At 33.0% G+C, this 27,702-nt stretch overlaps 2 protein-coding genes across 5 annotated transcripts in view; one reads left to right on the forward strand and one right to left on the reverse strand.

Annotated features, from left to right (window-relative positions):
* Positions 1–10,221, forward strand: part of LOC128997825 (copper-transporting ATPase 2) — a 96,180-nt gene extending 85,959 nt beyond the window's left edge. For all 4 annotated transcript variants that reach the window (XM_054423566.1, XM_054423569.1, XM_054423567.1 and 1 more), the window contains 2 exons: positions 2,524–2,691; positions 6,956–10,221. In XM_054423566.1, the coding sequence (XP_054279541.1) occupies positions 2,524–2,691; positions 6,956–7,076 (289 nt within the window). In that variant the 3' untranslated portion in view covers positions 7,077–10,221. The remainder of the gene's footprint in view (positions 1–2,523; positions 2,692–6,955) is intronic.
* The window catches only part of LOC128997827 (alpha-tocopherol transfer protein-like), a 196,481-nt gene continuing 178,879 nt past the window's right edge, over positions 10,101–27,702 (reverse strand). Inside the window, exons 4-7 of the mRNA XM_054423573.1 lie at positions 27,368–27,620; positions 24,061–24,171; positions 13,040–13,148; positions 10,101–10,363 (exon numbers count right to left, since the gene is read on the reverse strand). Of these exons, the coding sequence (XP_054279548.1) occupies positions 10,272–10,363; positions 13,040–13,148; positions 24,061–24,171; positions 27,368–27,620 (565 nt within the window). The 3' untranslated portion in view covers positions 10,101–10,271. The remainder of the gene's footprint in view (positions 10,364–13,039; positions 13,149–24,060; positions 24,172–27,367; positions 27,621–27,702) is intronic.

Here is a 27,702-nt window from a genome sequence, read left to right on the forward strand (position 1 = left end):
ATTCTATTTAAATAATAGAAAGATACTGGGACTTTATTATTCGGTAAAATTGTTCTCTTTAAATAAGCTATTAGCTTTTCAAGAAGTTCTTGAAGGTTGTATTGTTGCATTTATCAAGTTTTCACGGTTTACTTATATGATGACTGATCTTTCATGACTATTCAAATAACTATAACATTGATTATTCATGGATAAAGGTTATAAATTAAAACATAATTTATTTGTCATTATGTACACATTATACTTAGCATGTTGTCAAACCTTACTGATTAAGAGTACATTACTAAAGCTGATAGGATTCAATCCTTTTTAGATTGGACAATTTAAATTTTATTAGGTGGTAGATTTAATCCACCATCGATGTTGCTATAAGCTTGAAAATAACAACATTAACAGATCATTAAATAAAGTTTATGTATACTGTATCTATATCTGAGTTCTACCTCTCTAATGTATTTTCATAAACCAAAACAATGGATTGATTTTGTTTTGAAACATTGAAGTTCCATTTCAAATAAATGCTGAAAAACAGTCTGAAAATAAGATTTCCTAGATTGACATATGCACATAAAAAAATATGTTTAACCTTTTGAGTGCTAGGCCAATGCTCGTATTTAGTAAGACTTTTTTGTTTGCCTTTTAATTCCTTTACCTGTTATTGAATTGTAACTGTATTGTAATGTTCTGATACCATTATTTGAAACCAACATGTCATAAAATCTAAAAACATCTAGCTTACTATGTAATATTGAATTTAACCTTGATTTAGTTGGATAAGGTTGTTATAAAATAGCCTTTTTCGGAAAATAAACCTATTTGTCAGTAAAGCCTCAGTAACACCATTTAAGATCACTGTTGTAGTTCAGTTGAAAAATATCATCTAAATAGTCCGTGACTAACTAGTGCTGCTATCTAGTAACACATTGAACAACTTAGGTTGTAGCGCTGTTGGGTCCGCGATCTGTTAGCGATTATTGACGTCTGCTTAAATAACAGTTTTAACTCAATATTCTCCAAGCACAGATAGCCGAGAAGGCTAGGGCATGTGTCACTTGGCATTTGTTTGCTCGAGTTTGATTCCCGTCCTGTGTAGCAAATAATTGGTGACCTGTGTGTTTGGAGTGATGTAATACAACCACTGGGGCATAGTACGGTGTTCATAAGCCTTGGATTATACATACACCTCGAATCATCGGATTAGGCGAATCTTTTAGGCTAAGTGGTTGTTAGTGGAGAGTTGGAGAGTTGAGTGCCATGTACACAAACTGACCAAGGTGTCTCCCTATGATAGGAGAGTGAAGGATTTAGCTTTCTGTGGTAGAGCTTAGTTGAAGTGGAGAGTTAAATGCCATGTACACAAACTGATCAAAGAAGTTGTCTTCTCATGCCAGGAGAGTGAAGGATTTACCTGTTTGTGGTAGAACTTAGTTGAAGTGGGGAGTTAAATGCCATGTACACAAACTGATCAAAGAAGTTGTCTTCTCATGCCAGGAGAGTGAAGGATTTACCTGTTTGTGGTAGAGCTTAGTTGAAGTGGGGAGTTAAATGCCATGTACACAAACTGATCAAAGAAGTTGTCTCCCCATGCCAGGAGAGTGGAGGATTTACCTGTTTGTGGTAGAGCTTAGTTGAAGTGGGGAGTTAAATGCCATGTACACAAACTGATCAAAGAAGTTGTCTTCTCATGCCAGGAGAGTGAAGGATTTACCTGTTTGTGGTAGAGCTTAGTTGAAGTGGGGAGTTAAATGCCATGTACACAAACTGATCAAAGAAGTTGTCTTCTCATGCCAGGAGAGTGAAGGATTTACCTGTTTGTGGTAGAGCTTAGTTGAAGTGGGGAGTTAAATGCCATGTACACAAACTGATCAAAGAAGTTGTCTCCCCATGCCAGGAGAGTGGAGGGTTTACCTGTTTGTGGTAGAGCTTAGTTGAAGTGGAGAGTTAAATGCCATGTACACAAACTGATCAAAGAAGTTGTCTTCTCATGCCAGGAGAGTGAAGGATTTACCTGTTTGTGGTAGAGCTTAGTTGAAGTGGGGAGTTAAATGCCATGTACACAAACTGATCAAAGAAGTTGTCTCCCCATGCCAGGACAGTGAAGAGTTTACCTGTCTGTGGTAGAGCTTAGTTGAAGTGAGAGTTGAGTGCCATGTACACAAACTGATAAATGGTTTAGTAAGATTTTTAAAGCTATTTTTTTAACAATTTACAGTTTTTGTTCTTCTGTCATTCAACATTCATTTTGACGTAACAAATAGCTGCCCTATGTGCCCAATGTTGTGAAAAAGCAGTCAGTACTGCTTGCATTAGAAGATTGATTTAGAATCTTTGACATAGAGACATAGTTATCTGTGTGGTTTAGCTGTCAAATTTATTTCCATACCCTTCAAATAACATACAATTTGCAACGGTTAAAGACTCTTACATACATTGCAGATTTATTTAGACTATCCTTGCACCATGGGCTGATCAACAAATATGTTTGATTTTACTGTGAATACTGAATTGATATTTATTTTTCAGGTGGCGAAAGCCAACTCGGGAGTCCTTGACGACTTCGGAGTATCTCGCTGTGTTGGAAGCTCGCAACAAATGCAGTGCTGGGGAGACCGATCAGATATCCATTCATCGCGGAATCGATGACATAGAGCGACCTAATCTCTCACATTCCACCAGCAGTACATTCTCCAGGTATGGTCTTCTATATTTAATTAAATGATGTCTAAAACAAAGAGTAATAATGTGTAAAATATTATATAACAACCCTTGAACCTTAATCACTCACTACCTGAGAATATAGTTCTTAAGTGGTGAATTTATTACACACTAATAAAACATTTGCAAGTGTTTTGTTTTCTTAACAATTCAATATTTTAAAACTAACTTGCCTTGTGAAATCATTGACCTCTAGTTAGTTTTAATAGCCATAACCATAGTCATTGTGTATTTATCAAAGTAATTTTCCTCAGATTATTCAGTTATATATATATATATGAAACATGCGTTATCTTAACTACCTGAAACGAGTCAGATAAGGGTAACTACATTAAAAATCTTTCCTTATTTAAAATATTATTGGTCTTATGTTTTAGCAAATTTCACCTTGTACAAAATTTATGATAAAAAAAACAAACCATAAAAAATAATCTGAACAACAAATTACATGTAATAGCTTTATTGTTTATATTTTGTTTCTATCAACTAATAAAAGAGAGTATAACTTTTAACAACAAAATCAACACATAATTAAATAGGTACCAATTTAGTTTTTCCTATTAAAAAAATGGTTTTCATTAAACTTTAAAATTAAGACACCCAAGGTTCATATAAGATGTACTAACGTTTTACTAACAATAACAACAAACAATCTCTTTTTATCTGCTTCGGTTCCAAACTTCTTGTTTAATAACATATCCTTCAAACAGTTTATTTTAAAACAAGTATCCTGGCAAGACTGAGGCCAGAGATTGTTCAAGTGTTTTGGTTGGTATGTCTGTAAAATATAAATACTCCTGAAATCTGATTTTATTTTGTAGTAGACCCCATAAATAATTCTTCCTTGCCAACTTTTTGTGGGACAAGTAAAATAAAAGCTTGGGTATAACCATAGTTTTCCAAGTGACACTACTAACAATTAGTTGTGATAAATAGAACTCCCTCCTAGTATTTGTAGTATATATGTGGGATGCTGCTGTTGGGATGTTAGATGGTTAGAGTGCAGGCGTTTTTGTCCCTGGGGCCGTGGTTCTAATCCTGCTTATCACCATATATAACCAGTGGTACAGCTCACCTTAATCTGTAGGTCCAAATATCAAGTAAAAAAGGTGGGTTCCTTAGGCAAGATAAACTGGATTTGTATTCAAGACCCCACCTCTGGCCATGATATCATCTTTTCATAAACACGTTACATACTGATGTCAATTGTGCGGTCCCGTAAAGGTTCCCAACAAACAAATTATTACTATATTATAGAGTTTGAATTTCTCTTTCCAGGAGTCTTTCTGATCTTGATTTTCTAGTATCACGAGTTTTCTTCCTGTTAATCCCTCAGAAGGTATGGTTTGGCGTGGTTTGAATGCTGCTTGAAATTCCAAAACTTTTCTTATTTGAATCTGACGTTTGTTCATTAATCTGTGTGTAAGTTAATCTGTTACATGGCTTCAATTCACCTGCTTCATAGAGTTACCACCAATGGTTTGGACGTATCAGATCCATTACTCTATATTGTGATGGAATATTTTTAATCTGGTTTGCTTTTTATGCTTGAGGAGGTGGTTTTTATCAAGCACATATGAGCAGCAGTATTTTTGTTTTACGTCTGAAATTTACACTAGTCTGTGTAACTTTAGTGTGTACATTTTTCTAACCAAACCATATCCGTGGAATAATTACTACGTTTTTGCTAAAGTTTGAACAAACAATCAATGTAGTCGATTTGCATTTTTTTTCTAACTGTGGTTAATGATCAAAACTAGTTTGCTTGTTTTCTTAGTCCAAAACTTGATGTACTGTACTACAAAAATTATATTTATGATTCAATGACTCACTCTTATGACTACAATGACTGGTTTTAATAGGTTAGTTAGTAGGCTTTGTGACAAACAAGAGTTGTTTGATATCTTGTAGAATATCTAACTTTTGTAGATTAATATAGCCATAATTATTTTCAAAGGCATTTAAACACAAATTCACAAAGTTGAAAACATATTTATTCGCCTAAATTTAAAATTCAAAAGTCAGACCCAAAACACTGAACTTAGTAAAATTGTAAAGAAGTTATTCTCTCAGCAATGGGTGGCGGCACTGCTTTGAATTTTGCTAGTTAAATACAGATTGAGGCAGTGAAACGGCACGATTTTGAAAAATCACAAATAATTAATTTAGAAAAAAAGGATAGTTGTTCTAACCTAAATCCTAAGTACATGAGTGGAAATTAATGATTTACATTATAAATAATTATATTTTGTAATAGAGTGTCAGTAAAATGGCGTACTTGGTTTTGCACACATTATTTTTGAATTATGAATTAAAATCAGCCCATGACGCTTTTTAGCTTTTGCATAACGTCTGCAATCGTTTTATAGCGCTTTGTCGTGCTAGTAGTGGCTTTAAAGTTATTCACCCAAAGAAGGATAGATTTCTTTGATGGCATGGGAGCCTATGGCGATAGACTGAACTCACAACGGAAAGTGTGCTGAGTGCAAACCATAATATCCACATTTTTGTAATATGCCTTTTACAGCAAACGCGTGTTGAGCACTCGTACAACACTCCATGGCTACAGAGATTTCTACTTGTCTAGACGTCTATGGTAATTTCCCCCGTACTCTAATAGCCCCCAATACCTTGTCAGCTGGTATCAGAATCGTGCCGTTTCACTGCCTCACCCTGTATTTTGAAGTTTTGCTGTGGAACATCAACCAAAACCCTTGATATTAAAAAATTTGTTGTTGGCTAGATGGATACTAGAGTTTTTACTAGTTAGACGTTTGTTATTAACAACTTATTTACTGTTGAAAAACTTCACTGTACGATTATAACACTTATGGAAAATTAAAGAAATGTATACCTCTATTTATGTTAGCAGTTAGCCTGTAGTTCTTTATTTCAATATTTTAGTAACAAAACCAGTCCTATTTAGTTCATCAACATTCTCATTTAAAATTGAATCCAAGTGGTTGGTTATCAGGTGGATTGGTTTAGGATTATGGTTGTGATGTTGTTGGTTTGCATATCATAATAGCCACTAACTCCTTATCAGTGCTGTTTTCTCTTGTTCTGCTATAGCTCACCCATCCCTCACTTTGATTACAAATGTCAAGCGCTTTTATTATAAACTACATTTTCATTATGAAAATAATCCTTTTCTCTATGGAGTTTTTCATATTGTAGCTGGGAGTTTAGTCAAATCAATAGAATCAGAATTGAAAACAGGTTTAAAGAAAGGTAGAGTTATTTTATCTCTTATCTTCACCTCAAATCAATCAAATCAAATCAAAAGATCTTTATTCATATTTGTAAATACATGTTTACATGAATAGTGTCAAACAATGAACATAAATAATTACATGAATAGGTAGGCTACAATCAAAATTATTAGTAGGACATTATTGATCACACTACTCCAGGTTGCTGTTTTCTGAATTTTAAGATCTATTATCTGTTCTAAAGTTAAAAAAGTCATCAAATTAATAAAGTGCCCTCTGTATCAAAAATTCTTTCAATTTCACTTTGAAACCTCTATCATCCTGCATGCTCTTATGTGATCTGGTATGTGTAAAAAATATTTACTAATCTTTAGATCCAACCAATCATTAAAAATCCATATTTTAGTCCCCGAACTGATGGACATAATGCAAGACTAAATTACTTAAACAATTTTAATCAAACACCTCAAAACAATATCTTTGTTTAGACAACAACATCTATGTCCAAAACAATATTGTGTTGTTGGACATGTTTTGGTGGTAAGACACCGTCGTCACCTTCAGGTACTTGTAAAGTTCGTCAGTGGGAAATGTCGTCATATAAAATAAAGTATGTCCTAAGCTATCAGTGCGGTCGTTCATAAATTTATGTTTATTGTTTCAATGTTTTTAGTTTTTTTTTTATGTGTGTGTAATGTGTGTATTCTACATGACAAAGTTTTCTACTGACAAACTTGTCAAGTACCTGAAGCTGACGATGGTGTCCAACAATATACATATTGTTTTGATCTGTCTGACGGAAACGTACATAATTTAGTCTTACATTTTTGAATACCTGGATTATAATCTGACGTTAATACTCCTCTTATCAAACTACACCATTGTTACATATATTTTCCTTAATTGGATTTTTGTTACTAACATTTGTCTATAAAACTCACTAACAACCAACATTTGTGCCTGGAATCTTCTTTAGACCATAAGAATTAAGATGGTTCATACTAAAATGTATTTTTCCTCTGCTGCAGGTTCTTTACTCGATCAAAGACCAATATCGAGGGTAGTCGGTTACTGAATGATGAAGAGGATGTAGATGATCTCAAGAGGATTCAGATCATCCCCTCCAACCACAATACGGCCTCTTGCTAAAACTACCACAACCAAACCTTAAAGTGCCTTAACCGACAACTTAGGTTTAATATGAACTGTATCGGAAAATATGTAATTTTTTTAAACAATTCCTACTATGTGATTTTGCCAGTAGATAAGTTTTAGGTCTTCCAAGATTTTATTTACTCATGAATTTAGCAACTGAAGTACTGTATACTATGAATAACGGATTTAAAATATTTTTATGGTTGTATTTTTTATTTACATAAAAATAACGTAGAGGTAAATATAATTTTTATTTTTATCGAATTATATAGCCATTTTTTTTTTAGATTTATAATCCAATGCTTGTTATATATTTTCATGTATCAATTCTTGTCTTCCACAAAATTTAAAAATATTAGGCCTTAGTGTTTAAAAAACGTAGTAAAACCGTACAAGTTTTATTTTGTTTTCTTAAACTATAGTGAACATTTGAAAAGTCCTCCAATTCTACTGAAAAAAGTCTGGCTTTTTTCTAACTACAATCCTAACCATGGTAAAACACATTGGTAAAATAAAAACAAGATTTTAAAACTCAAAACCAAAAATCAACACATTATTTTTTTGGTTCTCACTGTTTCTCCTCTAACCCTTTACTAGTAAATAAAAAGTATAAACAAAGCAGAAGTTAAATGATATCTATTTTTTTATTTTCTCATTAGAATAACGAATCATAAACTTATTAAATTGTAGCATAGACTAACCAGCACAAGTACACTTCTCATCCCATTGTAAAAGTTGAAGCTCATTTTTCATGTCTAATTCATGTCCGGTGACACTGATCGCTGGTGTCAATGAAATTTTGTTCCTATGAATGAATGATTTATTCCGTTAAATTAGCTATATAATACAAATGTTTTCAATTTTTACATCACCTATTAAGTTTTACAAACATAAAGTTATTTTATTATTTTTCTATTATTAAATTTTTTTATTTTAGGGTTAATTCTATGATTTGTGCGTTACTGTTTGGTTACATAACTATGCGATAAGTTATTGTTTATGATTAAATCGTTTTATTTGGTTAAACGAGGTTTTAAATTACTGAAATTACATGAAACAAATTGTAAACAAAATTCGACCTCTACAGTACATCGGACAGAACATTGTCTTCAGCTGATCCATAAGAATGAGAAATCTACTAAGGGAGTATGTTTTATCTATGGTTTTATGTAGGCCCACATATTAAAATTGTTTGTTCATCTATGTTTTGTAAGTGGGGGCTATTACAGTTAGGGCTATAGATTTAAAAATATCATAAAAGTTGTATTGCGCTTTAAAGTGCTGAATATTAGTTTGACATTAACTAAATTTGTTATAAACTTTAATGAAATTCTAGACCTTTATTAATACAAGGAAATGTGGACTTCCAAAATGATTGATAATAAAATAATTTTAAGATACACCTATCAATAATGTTTTTTTGGTTATAAACTTATATCAAGAAGGAACAAAAATGTGTTTTATTTTGTTACTACTTTTAAGTAATCTATGTACTTTATTTGCTTATATCCTATTATAATATTGGCCCAAATAAGTAGATTTTGAGCCTTGTTGTTTTTATTTGTTCATTACAGCAGACACTACAAACAAATTGTCGGTCAAAGTACTTTATTTTAAATGGAATTAAAACTTTGGTTATGTGTGAATATTTATTTATAGATGTATTATGCTCAATATTGTTATTTACTGTACAGCTGTAAAGCTATGAAACTGTTATAAACCAATGTTTTGTTTTATTTTTTAGATGTTTATATCTTGTTTTGTATTTCCAAAATACATTGTAATTTATTCAAATATCCAGAAAAGAGTACAATCTTGATTGTTGATCTTTCAACTTAACCATAAGATGGTTACATGTGAAGAAATATGTAAACATTATAGTCCTCGCCACCCTAAGTTACGCCGTGCGTTCTTGGGCTGCCTCAACTTAGGGTGGCGAGGACTATAGAATTCTAGAGCCGCATTATGTATATTTAACCTATTGAAGTCAGGTATTATTACATATATGAATTAACAATGAAAATATACTTGTGTGTCAACTTCTCAGTCCTAATGATTAATCAATCAGTTTTGTAAATAGATAGATATGTTTATATTCCTATTACCGTGCAGTTGTATAAATCATAGTATTATAAAAATATGAATATATGTAAAAAATTAGCTTATAAATAATTTTATGAAGTTATAAAATGATGTACTGATAAAAACTACTTGATAGTTAATTATACCATAACTGCTTGTACAAATAAAAAATAAAGTTACTTTTCTCAATTTTACAAAACATTTTTTACTTAAATATTATTTGAAAATACACATTTTGTTTGATTTCATGGTTGGTGTGGTAGAATCTGGATCACTAAATTTAAGCTAAATGGTTCATGTTACCTTGCTTCGTCAAGTGATCCTGTATTAATAAGTACACTACGGTTTACAAACTATATATCAAAATAAACTTTAGAATCTCCTGTGTAAAATTATATAAAGCAATATCTAATACAGCGATGTTTTCTGTTGAAACTTAGCAGTTGAAGAAATTGATGCTCAAACGACTAGTGACTAGTCATTTTCCAGTGGAGGAACTAGTTTTAGCGACTAGTCAATAGTCGTTTGCCAGATGCAGGGTTAGTGCTTTTTTTTACACTATTACTGCTTTGCATTTAGTATAAAATTCAATTATATTACCATCAAAGCTTTTGGTTGTTTGTTCTAATACATAATCAATTTTGCATCTGCAGAGAAGTTTCTGTGTCAAATTTCAATTCATTAAACCACTCTAAATTAATTTGCTAAAACCTCACGATTTTAACCCACTAGCATCCCTTATGAGCTCAGGCTTTGCCAACTAACACAAATACAATTTATTATTTCTAAAATAATTGAATTTTTCACCCTCTTAATGTGTTAAAAATGTTTTCAGTCAGCTCTATTTGATGAGAAAATATAATTTTGAACACCTACATTGTACAGAGATAAACTCTATTTTATACTTGCAGGAAATAAACAAAAATAAAATAAATAAACATGATATAAAAATAAAACTTTAATTTTCAATATAGTGAATGTTAAAACATGTGTCATATAAATTCAACATATCACATTTTGATACCAGGCATTTTAGTAGCACAAATAAATCTTGATGCAAAAGCTAAAATATTATTTTTCTCACCTACTTTACTTTTGACATAAATTTTATGAATTCCCCTTCTCTTTCATTGTCCTTAAGATATCCTCCTCTTGGGTGAATTTCTCTTTCAAATTACGAAGTTTTGCAGTATTTTCCTCTAAAAAATATATTAAATTATTAGTTATTTTCTTATAGAGGAAAGTGTTCTGGTCTGCTTATAACAGTTCTTAATGGAAACTATTTCCAACTGTTTTAATTAAAGGTTAACATTATCAACCATATTCCTCATCATATTCAAACTCAACCATAACCTTTTAGTGCACAAATGCGTGTGTTTGATATACAAATGTAAATGTGGATTCCATTTGCTTATCAAAACCTTATGGAAGTTATGGGATGATCAAAATAATGATGTGTGAGACAAGGAGATGGTTTGTCCCCATTGTTATTCAACCTAGCTCTGGAAGACTCTCTACAAGAATTACAAATGCTAGAAGCTGGAATTACTATGGGAACCAACATTAATATCCTGGCATTTGCAGATGATGTGGCACTTGTGGCCAAAAACGAAGAAGAACTAAAAGTTATGGTCTCAAAACTCATAAACCACACTAAAAAAGTTGGCTTAAATATCAATGTAGACAAAACCAAGATAATGGAATGTGGAAGAGCTATCCAATTAAATAATAAGAATCATGTAGAAATAGAAGGACACAAATTTTATAAAGTAAACAATTTCTCTTACCTAGGAGTAATGCTGACAGATAATAATGAGGAAGACTCTGAAATTCAGCAAAGATTAAATGCAGCTCATAAAAGTTTATCGGCATGCCACAAATTGTTGAGTTCTCGCCTACTCTCACAGAAAACTAAAATCCGTATATACAAAACTATAATAAGACCAGTATTACTATATGGCTCAGAGAATTGGGTGATAAGCAAGAGAACTGAGAAACGACTTATAGTGTTCGAAAACAAGATTCTAAGGAAAATCTTTGGACCAACCTTTGAAAACGGAGAATGGAGAGTTAAGCACAACAGGGAGTTGAGAGAGTTGTACAGGGACCCAGATATTGTGGCTGAGGTGAGAAGTAGGAGATTGAGATGGGCAGGCCATGTGTTAAGAAAGGAAGAGGGATCCTTAGTGAGAAACGCCCTAAACAACAATCCCGAGGGTAGAAGACCTCCTGGAAGGCCCAAGTTGAGGTGGAGAGATCAAGTGAGAAGAGATCTGAGAAGAATGGGAAGAAGAGAGGATGAAGCAATGGATCGTGCAGTCTGGAGGCAGTGTGTTGGCGAGGCAAAGTACCTCCTTGGGTACCAAGAGCCACGGCAGTAAGTAAGTAAGTAATAGTTTTGAAGCTAGTACCAACAATTAAAATATTGACCTCAACCTCCTGATTTGCTGGCTAATGGTTAGAGGGCCTACATATTACTGTACATTTGAGATCAGCACCGCATTGAGCCATTGGTATGAGTTCACAAAAAATCTCAACAGATGGCTGGACCACAGATAAAAAGACTTGTCTGACAATGATAATTCTAGTTGTTGTCCTTCTTTTAAATGCAGCAGACACTTATTGAAGCCAATAAAACACAGAATACAATGGTTGTATAGAATATTCATTCTATACAATAATTTATGTTATTATTTGAATCATACTACTGTATCCATTTTCTTTTTCATTGGTTTATTAAAACTGCATTAGTGAAGGTTTCATTTCCATGCTTTTAAAGGTTATGTTAATCACCTTCCATTAGCCATTTTACTTGTAAAATATAAAAAAGAATATTACAAATTTTGTGAATAAAATTGAGTTCACAAGTTGTAGATTATTATGTTTTCTTAAGGAAATACAGGGTGGGGCAATGAGAACGCTACAATTTGTTTTAGCTGTCACATGTTAATTGTTGCAACAACGAATGATCAGCTGTGCTTAAAACATCAATTAAACTATGCCATTTTAGTAAATATTATGCCCGAGGCTATAAACACTGAGATTTTGATGTGCAATGCAAACCTATTTTTAAAATAGTGGTTCTTGTTCAAAAACCCAGAGATTGTGTGGACCACATTCCATCCTTGGTCAACATGGCACTGTTCCAGATAGGAAAACAATGGTGAACTGGGTAAAATTATTTAGGATAAACGCTTAAACCTTAAAAATAATCGGTGGGTGCCACAAAACTCTTTGTACACCAGCAAATGTAGAAAGAGTCGCAGTATGTTGACCAAGGATGGAATGTGGTCGACACAATCTCTGGGTTTTTGCACAAGAACCACTATTTTAAAAATAGGTTTGCACATCAAAATCTCAGTGTTAATAGCCTCGGGCATAATATTTACTAAAATGGCATAGTTTAATTGATGTTTTAAGCACAGCTGATCATTCGTTGTTGCAACAATTAACATGTGACAGCTAAAACAAATTGTGGCGTTCTCATTGCCCCACCCTGTATTTGAATGAATAGGATTTCTAATATGGATCAATAATTTTTGAATGCAAATATGATTTTACATATCATTAGTGTTTTGGATATATCTCTGTTAAGTTTATTTTCGTAAGCTTGTAACCTAATATATTTACTGTAAATCACCTTATTACAATTTCTTCATAGATTACTCCATGGGGAACTTGAATGGGGTCATAAAAAAGGCATGCATAGAGATGGCGTCATAAAAATGCCCCCAAAAATACTTACCGTAATTACATATTACTAAAATATGTGAATACCAACTTATTTTTAGGTTTCAGCTAGCATTTCCCCCTTTTGAAATGTTTAATAGCTGCTTCTTCTTTTTTCATGGTTTTGAAAACAAACCTCAACTAACCATTTATAGCAGAGGAGGGTCCCAAATATCCGCCATACTCTTCAGGCAAACAACTCTTAGGGACATGTTCATACAACTTTTCCATATCGCCTGATCTGTAGATATGAGTCTAAAAATAAAATTTTAAGCTATAATTGTTTTTACATAAATTGTAGAATGATATGAGCAAATACATGTCTCTTTCGTTGACACAAAAATAGATACTAGTACCAAGAAATTCAATGTTTAACTAATTAATACTTTTGTAAATGTAATTAGTAAATACATTGCCACCAAGTACAATCTGCTACTTAGAAAATATGTAATCGTTGGAAATAATTTAAGTATAGAAACATTCAAAAATGGACACAATATATTTAATTTTATATATTCCTAAAGATTGACAATGTGCAATATCTCCAAGTTAATATATCCCAATTAGCGTCATACAAAAACTTGGTTCTTGGATCTCAAAAACGTGGTTTCCTCTATACTCCTTGGTGTTAGCAAGTTATTTATTCTTTATTAAATAATATAATGCAGTAGATCTTAACTATCCAACCTAAAATAGCTGACACATGGTTGGATAAGACAGGTAAAAACTTTGTATACAAAAATAATAATTAGGTTAATATAACAAAATAAGTACATTTTAATCAAACCATTTTTTTTGTTCTGAAGCATTAATCACAAATTAACAACAACGGAAAAAATCCTATTCCTGGAACAGTTGTCCACTTTGCTGTGGGTCTCCACTTACACTAATAAGGCTAAGATGCAAGGGGCAACTGAGAGGTACATAGTTATCACAGGTACATAGGAACATCATAGGTACATAGGTAAAAGTTGGCAAACTATGTGGTATTTTAACATATGGTATACAGCATGTGGAAACAAAGAGAAAGTATAATCAAGTGCAAGCACCTAAAGCTTGACGCGTGTCTTCCGAGCACAGTCGAAGGCAATAAATGGGTTCTCTTGACATACCTGCCACAGTGCAAAGTCATGCTACATGTAAATATAACATGATCTTATGGTACATTATTGCCTTCAGAGGGAATCAAATGAAGCAGAAAATTAAATAGCTTAACATCAGATAGCATTTTTTGTTATTTTCTTTTGTGGGCAGGAGGTAAAAATGCATTTACACACACTGAGATGCTCAATCTTAGTAGTACCGGACTGTCGCAGGCTCATTATCCCCGACTTCTGGTTAAAAAAACCCCCTCATCTCCTTAGACACTAGCCTGGAACTGTTTAGCACACTTCTTCGGGCTAGGCCTTTTCAACTATGCTACTAGGACTTTTCTTCCTATCTTCCGTAGCCCGAAGTATAGCTTTGGTAAACTAGTAGTGCAGTAAAAATAAGAGAAAAATTCCATAAACCTAAAAAAAATTAGCACAACCGGGGAATTTGGTACAGATGTTGGGTGTACCTTCCTTTTGAACATACTAAAAGTCCCCTAAAATTGAAGCTGTGCTACGGCCGCCATATTGGAAAATGGCGGCATATTTCAGTATTTTTCGCTATAGTGACTTTATTATTAGAGATACAGGAAAAATATAAATATACAAAATGTAGGTCATCTAAAAATACACATTTTTCGTATTTACCATCTTTCTCTAAACCCAACCGTTTTTGAGTTATTTGTTATTAAGTATATTTAGTTTTTTTCTGTTTATCAAAAATAGGTGAAACACGTGGAAATTGACCGTTACTTTCAAGGATTATGATAATTTATCCCATTTAGTTAAATAGTGTGATACTATAAACTCTAAAAATTTAAGCTTATTTTATAAGTAAAACAACTCTGCCACAGCAAACCTGCAGACTCAGCAAATTTCCATTTGATTGGATGTTTTATTAATTGTATTTAAATAAAATTAGATTCAACAGGTACCTAGGTTTGCTGCTATAGGTAGGTTATTATAGTGTGTTTTTTTTTAGTAAAATATCAATAACTTAGTATAAAATAATAAATTTTCCAAGTTTGATCATAATAAATCTATAAACAAACAAACTGCAACAGTTAACTAATTAATAATAAAAGCATGTTAGCTTAAGATTTACAATTTACAAATTTAAATATACAAATTTTTGTTGTGTTTACTAAAAAGATTGCGATTATTCGTCACGATTCGAATACAAACCGAAGGGGTTTTCAAAAGGAGATGAAGCAAGTAATTAAAGTACTATAATATTAACTCGTACCAAGTATCGGAAATATTGTATGCAGTGAGGAAATCAACCATATTTTGTAAACTACGCAATAGTCATATTAATATTTTATACTCATTTTTACCCATTTAATAAATTAACATTTTAATATTTTGATGGCTTACCACTATCACTCTGATATCAACTAAGTGGGATGAATAATTGTCGTAAACCTTGAAAGTAACCGTCGATTGCGATGGGTTTCACCGATTTTTGATAAATAAAACAAACTATACTAGATAGCAAAAAATACTTGATTAAAGCTTGAAACAAGTTTGATTTGTCAAATCTGCAAACTTGAAACAAGTTTGCTCGGATGGGCCCGTAAACTTGATTCAAGTTAATATCATGCGTCGAAGTTCCCGCTCTTCCAGTTTGAATAAAACTTGAAACATCTAATTTGAATAAAACTTGAAATTTCTAATTTAAATAAAAATTGAAACATCTAATTTGAATAACACTTGAACTATCAAATCTAAATATAAATTTAAAAAAATACTTGATTCAAGCTTGAAATAAGTTTGGTTTGTCAAAACTGCAAACTTGAAGGATCGGGTTTGTAAACTTGATTCAAGTTAAAATCATGCGTCGAAGTTCCCGCTCTTCCAGTTTGAATAAAACTTAAAAGATCCAATTTTAATAAAACTTGAAATATCTAATTTGAATAAAAATTGAAACATCTTATTTGAATATTAATTGAAGAATACAAGAAATAATTCTTTTTTAGCCACTTACAAGCTCTTTTTTTATTTCTGAAAATTTAATTCATATGCTTTTACCAGGATTCACAGTCTTACATGTAATAAAAATTTCATATTTTTTAGGTTGAGATGCATAGCACAATATAATCTTCCAATATTTCAGATAATTTTTCACAATCACAACATAATCTAATAACTTCAATGCCTCTAGTTGTTACATGCTAAGACACTTCTCTAAATAAAAAAGCGAGATACCATCTAAAAACTTGTTTTCATAAAAGAGCAGGAAAACATGAGTTATTATAGTTTTCAACCCTACAATTTTACATATTATTACTATTCAGTACGTAGAATTCAGAATTCTTTGAAATTAAAAATAAAACACAAGAGATAATTTGTCTAAATAGATTTATATTGAAGATTTACATAACACATTCACATTTGAAAATGCCTCGTATCTTTAACTTTCAACAAACAGTTCCCTCAAAAATTCCTCTTTTTAAGATTACTTAAATAATACAGAGTAAGTTATCTATTCAACAAGATCTTCATCCCCATTGAGTGGAACTTCTTCCCCACTGTCCACAGTGGCAGGTTTTTTTCTCTCTGAAAAAAGTCAAAACAAATAGAATCAATATTAAATTTAAGGATAATCAACCAAAATGATTAATTTTGTATCTGGTATAAAAAAATAGGCAAGTAAGCAACATTTTAAACTAACACAGTTTAACTCACAACCAGTGTAGGCCTGTTTAGTGAAAATTAATTTATTCCTACAATGATATACAAATACAATATATGATCTTCCCAATAATATTAGTATTAATATGTATAAAACACAATTACATTTTGATTGTCAAAAAATGCTAAACACAAGCCCAGGATTGTTTTCACATTACTTCAGGCAAAACCTAGGCGTTGCGGCATTATCACTTCGATAAAATAATTAGGTAAATCTGCGGGATTTTGTATTTTACGGTTTAAGTATAAAACTAGTTGAGCAAAGCTCACTTTCCCTCACTTTGAAACTTCTTTGTAAGAGCATCAGAATGTAATGGCTTGAACAATTGATATGAAATTTGGCCAACAGCTAAAGAATACTGAGCACAATGTTTAGGTAAAAAATATTTGCAAATTTCCTTCTGGATTTTATTTTATGCGTCACGCAATTTCGCTTGTTATTTTAATATAAGTTGAAAGAAAAATTATATTGGGTCTATGACATATGGGTTTATCTCGTTTCATTTGATAAACATATGTTAATTGTTTGTAACTGTTTTGTTTACATTTCAATGTTTACTTTCATCCTAGGTTAAAGTTGGAATGTAACAGTTTATCAATGGAAGTAACAGTTTTGCTATATTTGTTTTGAGCATGCCTCAAAGGCCACGTCGTAATATTGGTCGACGCACCAATAACGCAAATATTGTAAGAGAGTGGCGTCGTGAACAAGAAGAACCAGATGAAGCAGTGGTAGAAGAAGCTGATAATGATAGGCAGTTAGCTAATCAATTCCAACATGAATTAGATGCACTAAAATTTTACATTTGCACTAACTGTCATCACCAACAACTAACAGCTTCAAGCAATTTTTTGGTGTTCAAACCAATCACCAAAAGTTCGCGTTGTTGTTCAAATGCAACTAAATTCACGGCGTTAAATAATATGGATGTGTCAAGTGTCCCGAACGAATGAACTGACCTGACGATTGTAGAACAAATGTTGATTGCACGAGTACATCCCGCTATGCGCATTTACAAAGTACAAGCAAATGGTCAGACTTTTATCAATTCTTATTCTTAACTAAATAAATGAACTATCAGATAAATTTGTCATTCTTTAGAACCTAAATAATATCGGGCAAACAAACGGTGAATCTGTTGAAAGGGAACATATTGTAGGTTGTTAGCTGCTTTAGCCATTAATCTTCAAATAATGCTTCGCTCATTTATGCGTCTAAAGTGTAACGGCAGACCACCCTAGTGATAGTTCTTGGTTGGTTATCCTAAATATAGCCAAGATATTTGTTACAAATCTTGCTCATACTTTACAAATATATATAAGCTTTAATTTACTGTATAAATTAATCCAGGTAAGCCCAGCATTGCTATGAAACATGAAAACCCCTCTACAAGAATAAAAATACTAGCATTTTTCTTTTGGCGAATTTCCCTATAGGAAAAAATCTATTACCGTAGGTGGCATGGTAAGACCTAGGCCCGGAACCAATTAACTTTTTCATTTTGATGTCCCCAGAGCCCAATAACACCATTCGTTCACATTTTTATATATGTATATATAGATTATATGTCCGTGAACACGATAACTTGTGTAGGCTAAGTTAATTTTTGTCCGATTTTGATGAAATTTGGTTTGAAGGTGTAAGGCGGGATAAACTTGAATAAGTTTGCGAACCAGCATGATCGGACCATGGGAACAGGGTTTTATGGGGTAAAAATGGGTTTTTCTAATTTTTGACCCTTTAATCACAAATTTTCCCAATTTCTCTCCAAACCTTTTTAAAGAGCTTAAAAAAACAAATGATTTAGTATATCAAAGTGTTTTTGTACAATTATTGGTTACGGAGAAAAAAAATATATATTTTAAAATTCCCATGTTATTCTTATGGAGAATATTGTAAAATGTCGTAGTTTGCTTGTTTTTGACCAAACTTGGTAAATTTATTTATTTGATACTAAGTAATTAATATTTTACTAAAAAACACACTTTTTTACCCTCCTTGTAGCAGCAAGCCTATGTACTTATTAAAGCTAATGTTAATTAAATACATTTAATTGAAAATCAATTCAGGCAAATGGAAATTCACTTAGTCGGCAGGTTTGCTGCGGCGGGGGTATTTTTTAGCTTATACAGTACTTGAGTAATCATAATGATTAACAATAAAAAACATTTTTATGAAAAACCATTATGCAGTAGACTCCTTTTTACCCGAACACCTAGTAACCAGACTGCACTCAGCAGATATAATTCTTAAACCAGACAATTTTTATCAGTACGGTTTAACCACCCTGGATCGGCAGGAAGTGAGCGGTGCTGAAACAACTTGTCTTGTAGGATAGATTTGAGACTCTTCATCACATGTCTTAAGATTAAAATATTTAAAAGGTATAAAGTCTTGGCATCTTGTGTTTTGTTTACAGTAATTATCCCAAAGTGTCTATAGTTTGGCTATTTTTACAGAATTAACATTATTGGCTTAAATATATTTTGCATTAGACTTTAATCATGTAACAAGTATGCAGTTGTAAGTATGTTGTTGGGCACGTCAGTTTCAAGTGTCTCCTTCCCTGTATAATTGAGTCCACTGTACAGTATTATTAGGCTACCAATGGAATTCTATTAATGGTGAGTTGAATAGTTAGTTAGTGACAATTTTTTATCCTTACCTTCTTTCACATCTGGTTTTGGCTTGTTGAAGCCACTTAGCAAAAACGCTTGTAACTTTGGCTTCCGTGACTCCACTTATGCCCAACATTTTCTGTGCAGCAGCTAAAAAAAAAAAAAAAAAAAAAAAATACTTAAAATCAACTTAATACAGAATAGTAGCCTACATTTAACCCCTAAGACCTAAAGTTTGTCTTCCCATTTCAAACATGGGGTTAAGTTTAATTTCTGAAGTTCAAGATTTTACTTTCATATTAGGTATCCTTAATATTTTAATAAATCAATTGTTTAACAAGTTCACTACTGATCGGTACTTGCGCCGGTAGGGCGATCAAAATAGACCGATCCTAATATTCAACGTCACTGATGGACTAAAGGTAGTAAATTATTCAGTAGCGATTAGTAATAGCGATTATCAGTAGCGATTATCAGCAAGTTTGGTTAGTAAGGTTAGGTTATGACAGTTTAATTTTTATATTACACAAATTATAATTTTTTATATTTTTTTACTCTCATTTTGTCCGTATTAAAATTCCGCAGGTGAAATAAAAATTGTGCCACCCCTACAGTGCCTATCTTAACCGCTTCTGGTTAATAAAAATCCAGCTGTAGGCCGATGTGTATAACTTTATTAGGAAGATCTTTATTACATAACCTGTGAAACTTAAGCCTAGACCTAAGTTATTTTAGTTATAAAATATTTATATTATGTAACTGTATGTATGTATGGGGTTAAATGCACAGTTTAAGTAAATTTGGTTCTTTTAACTTTACGGTAATTTACACATCTACTATAGCCATAATAATGTGCTACCACTTTACCTAAACAATAGAGACGAATAAGTTACCAAATATTCGCACAATCACAAATTATTTATAAATAAAAAACCTAAGCATAACTGTAAACAGTCCTATTTTTTGTCAGTTCCCATTGTGTATCATAGCTTTTTGTTGCTGCTTGGGTCAAATAAGCTGTTGTCATATATGAAAAAAATTATAGTTCTGCACCCTATTAGTAAACACTATAACTTTTTAGTACTATTGAATATCATAGAACCAACTCGTGTAGTTGAAACCGCTGGTAAAATTATTTTATTCATTTTAAATTTGAATACTGATAAGGTTAACATGGAAATCTCCAAAGCCACTGGGGCGGAGCCTGAATGGGTCTTTGAGATAAGAATATGTCTATATGTTAATTGGGAACGAAAGCTATCATCATACCGAATTTCAGCTCGATCCGACCAGTAGTTACTTAATGCGTGATTGAACTTCAAACAAACAAGCAAACACACAAACTTTCACATTTATAATATTAGTAAGATTATATTATACTAGCGGAAAGTAAATAAAAGAAACGTCTTATAACACTTAAAACATATATTTACGCTTATACTGTTACTCACAATACGGTAAATATACAAAACAGATGGTAAGTGGTGATCGATTTCGATTGGACACTCCAATCGAAATCGATCACCACTTACCATTAAGTTAAGTGGACTAAATCAAAGTAAGTTAACCTAACTTAATGCCAATTTTTAGTTTAATGGAGAAGAAATTTTGTAGCCTACCTATATCAGAAACTAATCGCCTGAAAGCTTAACAGACTCTTACTGCGATTAAACGTAGGTTACTGCTATTTATCTGACAGTGTCACTAACAAAGTAGCTGCTTAAATACTTATCGAGTAGGCTACTGAAGTAACTTAGCTTTAAGTCCCTAGCCCTAAGTTATAAGTTACCTACACATTAAAATATCATGGTATAAAATATGGCATTAAGTTAAGTCTAAAGCCGGGTTTTCCTAGACGCGGAAGAGGAGCGTGGAGAGCGGAAAATCGATTAACATGGCATTCCGCTCTGCTTCCTAGGAAAACGGTACCGGTAACATTAAACTATTTAAGACAAGAGGAGTTCACTCTCCACGCTACTTTCTCCCCGCCTAGAAAAACCCAGCTTTATAGAATAGACTACAACGTAACTTAGGCCCATTATGGCTAATCTAGGCTATAATCTACCATAGTCTATACTATGAACAGCGAAGACAATGCCTAGGCCTAAGTTAGACCATACCAGTACCACAATACCTAAGTATCTTACATGGAGAGCTTGATATCCAAGCTGGTAAAAAAAATATGTTTTTATGCATACAAACAACTCAAAGTTAGGCCGATAAGTTGACAACATTTATTTTTTAGGCTAGGCTACTCATTGCACGTAGGCTTACCAACTCAAAAGTGGCTGGCTTTAGGCTATAACTTACTTGGCTCTTTCAAAATTTTCCCTGATTTTGAGTTTACTTAATTTCTTCCTAGGCTATTCTTGTAATTAACTTAAGACGATTTGATTTTGTTAGTCACAATCCTTGAGTTTACTTAGTTTGTGCTAATAAGAACTTACCTTGATGGATAAGAAGAAATAGGCCTAGATGAAACTTAATAACAAATCAGCTTAAACAATATAATATAATAACTTGAACAACTCAGCACCAGAATATCGATATTCTCAACTCAATGAGAGAGATTGAGAATGAATCACTCACAAATACACAATAAACAAAACAAAGCAATATGGCCGATGGCGTCTTCAAGTTTCAAGTGTCGGTCCCACCGTTAGCGTCGTTCCCGGCTTCCCGCTCGGAATTATGGGTAACTTACACTCGACTCCAATTCGAATCCAACGTGATACTTAAAAGCTGTAATTTCAAACCAACGTAAGCGTAATGGAAGTGCATTGTGGGTAATATTACACTCGACTCGGATTCGAATCTAATGTGATATTTCAAAGCTGTTAATACAAGCAAGTGCAAGCGTAATAGTAGTGTGTTGTGTATACTCGAATCCAGTTTGAATCTAATGTGAAATTTCAAAGCTGTTAATTCAATCCACTGTAAGCGTAATTCAAGTGTGTTACACGAAGTTGACATTTGACTCGAGTTTGAATCAAAAGTGACAATTCAAAGCTGTCATATCAAGTAAAAGCAAGCGTAATTCAAGGCTTGAATCAAGCTTACGTGCTATCTGGGATACCATACTTAATTAGTCACCAACATGAACTAGACACGAAAAACACCCTTCCAAATTTACAATGGGATGTCAAGTATAGTTAGTTAGTGTGGTGGTGCCATCAAAATACTAAAATTTTAACTATTAAATGGGTAAAAAATGAAGATAAAATATTAATATGACTATTGCGTAGTTTACAAAATATGGTTAATTTCCTCACTGCATACAATATTTTCGGTACTTGGTACGAGTTAATATTACAGTACTTAAATTACTTGCTTCATCTCCTTTTGAAAACCCCTTTGGTTAATATTCTAATCGTGACGAATAATCGCCACCTTTTTAGTAAACACAACCAAAATTTGTATATTCAAATTCGTTTATTGTAAATTTGAAACTCCCATGCTATTCTTATGAATTAGTTAACTATTGCAGTTTGCTTGTTTATAGATATATTTTGATCAAACTTGGAAAATTAGTTATTTTATTGTAAGGTATTGATATTTTACTTAAAAAAAACACACTATAATAACCTACCTGTAGCAGCAAACCTAGGTACCTGTTGAACCTAATTTTATTTATATACATTTTTTAATAAAACATCCAATCAAATAGAAATTTGCTGAGTCTGCAGGTTTGCTGTGGCGTAGTTGTTTTACTCATAAAATAAGCTTAAATTTTGAGATTTTATAGTATCATACTATTTAACTAAATAGAATACATTATCATAATCCTTGATAGTAACGGTCAATTTCCACGTGTTTCACCTATTTTTGATAAACAGAAAAAAACTAAATATACTTAATAACAAATAACTCAAAAACCGTTGGGTTTAGAGAAAGATGGTAAATACAAATAATGTGTATTTTTAGATGACCTACATTTTGTATATTTATCTTTTTCCTGTATCTCTAATAATAAAGTCACTATAGCGAAAAATACTGAAATATGCCGCCATTTTCCAATATGGCGGCCGTAGCACAGCTTAAATTTTAGGGGACTTTTAGTATGTTCAAAAGGAAGGTACACCCAACATCTGTACCAAATTCCCCGGTTGTGCTAATTTTTTTTGGGTCAAAACATATTTTTACTGTACTATAGTTCCAGGTGCCCTCTCCCTGGAGCATAGCACCAACGATGTTGTTGGAAGTGATGTCAACGCCGATCTCAGAGATCAAAGAGGCTTGGCAGGAATGCCATCTGTCGCATAAGAAGAAGGTGTGTTCGGCTGTGTCTGCAATGCCGGAACAGTACATACAGTCCGAGCTGGCGGCCTTCCCCATTCTGTGCCAAAAGGCCTGGAAGCACCCATGACACGACAAAAACTGGGTCACAAAATACTCTACATCACCATGCTCCCGTGCCACTCATGGTCGCATGCTAGGTATTGCTTGTTGTTCCAATGTTCCCTAGAATTACTGTCCCAGTCGCACTGCCAGCGGTTGAAACTGCAATTTCTAGACGGATAATGATCAGTTAGTAGAGACTACTGTATCCACCATAATGTCGAAACTGGAAAGGCAATTTGACTAAGTTATTCTATGACATCTTTATTTAATGCTTTCACCAGCACCATGAAGTAAAACATAAGAGCTTTCATGTATCATACTGTTTTGAAAAATAAAATAATATTCATATGTAACATTCTTACTTGACTACAATCTATTTGCCGTCTTAACTGGTGGCAGTTGATGCTATTAAGTTAACTTACTCGTTTTAGTAGATCCATATTAATGAAAGGTTTTGCAGTTTTCATCATTATGTCCACCACTGGAGAAGCATTGACCAAGTAGACATTCTGAATCTTCAATGGAATCCCCTCCTATAGTTAGAAATAATTTCATTGTAGGTGTTAGCCTCCGGATTGTCAAATAATATTAGAAAAGGTTTAAATACCTGCTATTAAGCAATCCAATGTTGTTGTTAGCACAACTAGTTTCGGTGTCTGTGTGACACCATCATCAGGCTGTACAAGGACAGTTTTCTTTCTTCATACGAAGAGCATCATATAATTTACACGAAAATAATAAATAAACGTTTAAACACGACACAAACACGAATATGAGACATTTATGGTAACTGATCAGTTAAGAAAAAAGACGACGCTAACCTGGCAGAGTTTGAGTCTTGACTATATACACTGGAGTCTACACTTTGAGTCTGGACTCAAACTCCGCCGGGTTAGCGTCGTCTGTTTTCTTAATTGATCAGTTACCATAAATGTCTCGTATTCTTGTTTGTGTCGTGTTTATTTATTATTTTCGTGTAAATTATATGACGCTCTTCGTAGGTATGAAGAAAGAAAACTGTCCTTGTACAGCCTGATGGTGTCACACAGGCACCGAAACTAGTTGTGCTAACAACAACATTGGATTGCTTAATAGCAGGTATTTAAACCTTTTCTAATTAGAAATAATGTTTATTAAATGTGATTAAATACGACTATTTAAAAAATACTACTACTCTCGTCTCTTATTTGCACTGTGAACTGTTAAATATATGTCTATCAGTTAGTCCTTTATGCTTTTTGGTTCTTATGATTGCAATTAAAGTTTGAGAAACTATTTTAAGTATACCTGGGAAGGTTTTCTATCTGTTCTTCATTCTTTAAATCTGTTAGTGCTCTGTACCATGGCTGCTTTTGTAAATGGGTCCTGGACCAAGGGTGTAAGAGGTTTAAGGTTTGTTAGGGGCGCAAGGAAGAGTAAAATTCCCCTGCGAGCAAGGAAGGTGGGGAAGGGGGCTTAAATAGCTCTTGGTCCCATAGCGGGTCACATGCAAACCTCTATCCGTGGCTCTTAAAGATCATGTCTGTTGGAGAGGTTGTCTTTGATGTTCCCTGTAACTGATCGACTCCCACTTGGGTGAGTAGATCTATGTATTGGTATTGTGACAACTGATAGACAATATAGAAACTAAAATTGTCATGATTGATCATGTGTCGTCAGCATCTAAACTATAAGAGGAGGTGTAACTTGTATGAATTTAAAATTCCTTTGATTGATAAGGATCGAAGTGTCAGGTATGAAGTATATTTGTAATTCCCTGGAAATCAACATCCAATTATTACTCATCATTGCAACATTTAGAGTTGACACTAGTCAGTTCTAATATTTTTGTTGTACATATTTGTGTGTGTGTATGTGTATTGTTTTAAGACTTTGACCAATCCATCCTCATTTTATAGGAGTGAAAATTTAAAAACGTACGTTTTCATGTCCCTGGCCTTTTACTTCGTAGATACTGGATTTGTAGTTTATTATTATGTGTTTTAATATTTTTTTGGGACGGGGGCAACATGTTACACACATTTATTTGGTTTTAAATAGGTTCTAGGTATTTTTTTCGTATTTTTAAAGTCTCGAAATTCACGACCATGACGTGTCTCTAGGGTGCATTTTCCAACTTTCACGCTGTTTTTAGACTAATTATTCATGCCGAAATATATAAAGCCATATTTTTATGTCATCAATGGTTATTAAACTTACAAAAAAGGAGCATATTATAATTTTATTGTCATTAAAAACTGACTACCATGACAAAATAAGTCTGTCCCTCGATTTGGCGTCACGACCATTTGGGAAAAATTTTCAACTTTGGAGCACGACAGTGGCAAGCCTGGCGTCGATGGAGTCAGTTGGTTTTAGAGACTAGTTCGGGGTGTATGTCAGGATTGTAGTGCCAATCGTTTCGAGTTGAAAGGAGGAATTACAAGATTAATAAAGGAAAGATTGTGTTTTATGTAATTTTGGTGTGTCCATGACCGTATGTAGTCATTCGATGAAGTAGACATGGTGTTAATTTTTGTTTATAAGATATTTCAATTGCTAGATTAACCTAGAAGTCCACTTTGTATCCTCGAACATGAGGTGCAGGGCTACCGCCAGAACAGAGTCAAATAACACGTAATTTCACGACCAAAGTTTCACGACCATCGCGGGTTTTTTCACGACCAATCCAGCCTTATGGATTATAGTGTGTTTGGTCGTGACAATAACTTTAATATAATTGTAAATTGAACAGTTTAGTTCAATTGAAACACATATTTTTATTATAACTAACAGGATAATTATTGAAGGATTGTTTAGAAAGATATAGATTATTCCAGACAATTCACGACCGAACCGCTTGTCCCTGACCATCACGTTTATGATTTCTATCATAAAAAATTCAAAAATTAAAATATCCTCATATTTCAATGTTTTATACACAAAAGAAGCACACCTCTATACAAACATAACGATTTTTCGGGTCTCAGGTAAGTTTTTTCGGAGTTATACAAACTTAAAAAGATTTTATTGGCTTTTTTTCAATTTTTTGAGTTTTTTTATTTTTTCCCAGAAAAACCAAATATACCAAAAGCTCAGTGACCTTTTTATTGTATAATGGTCATAAAAGTAAATAGGTTTATAGCAAAACATAGTTATAAAAATAATATTAACTATTTTTAATATTCATTTAAACATCCGTTATGGTCGTGACAGGATTTTGTGTTTTTCCACTAAAGATGCTCTTTTAAAAAGAAACTACCAAAGATATTGCGTTACCATGGACATTTTATGAAACTTCAAATGTTAATGAAATAGAAATAATAATAAAAGTTTTGAAAAAAGGGGAAAAGAATTTGCAAAGTGCTTTTCCTGAAAACGTACGTTTTTAAATTTTCACTCATAGATCAACACTGATGTTTCTGTGATGTATGATAATGGACTCCAGTAGTTTTAATATAAAAGCGTACAGCTATAATTTAAAGTCACTGATAGAGCAAGAAAAAATAATTTTGTTGACTCCATTTATCTGAGTCAAACAAACGAATATTAATAGAACAGTTTACTCGATTATCGATGTAGACGTGGTCATGGCAACTTGCAGGTGAGAGGTCTAAGTCTCCCTGATATAAGTATAAATCTAAAATTTGCCTGGAAAGACCTTTCCTTTGACCCCTGAAGAATGATGCCTGTTTGCCGTCCTCAAAACAACCTTTGAGTGTGGTAGATTCAATGTACGTACAAGCTTACCTGCAAGTAGTTGCTGGTTTTCTTGATACCACTGGGACTGAACTTGAGGATGTGGCCTGTGGTGAGGGTGGAGATGTCAAAGATGACGACATGGCCAGGTCCTAAGTCTTCATCTATCAAGCTAGCCTCCAGAGTCATAACAAAGTACTTCATCTGAGCCATCATGTCATAGTTCTTGGTGTCTGAGGTGACTGCATGACTGATCAGAATCTTGCAACCCTCAGGGGTTGGTTTGGGGCATATGAAGGTTTCACTGTAATAGTCACAAAGAAAAATTAAGATAATATCTCAAACATCAGTCTCACCTTTGTCACTTTATGTCAACACTCCACACT

Source organism: Macrosteles quadrilineatus, unplaced genomic scaffold (genome assembly GCF_028750875.1).
Source record: "Macrosteles quadrilineatus isolate MER2022 unplaced genomic scaffold, UCM_ALF_1.0 Scaffold_7__1_contigs__length_78375512, whole genome shotgun sequence".
NCBI lineage: Eukaryota > Metazoa > Arthropoda > Insecta > Hemiptera > Cicadellidae > Macrosteles > Macrosteles quadrilineatus.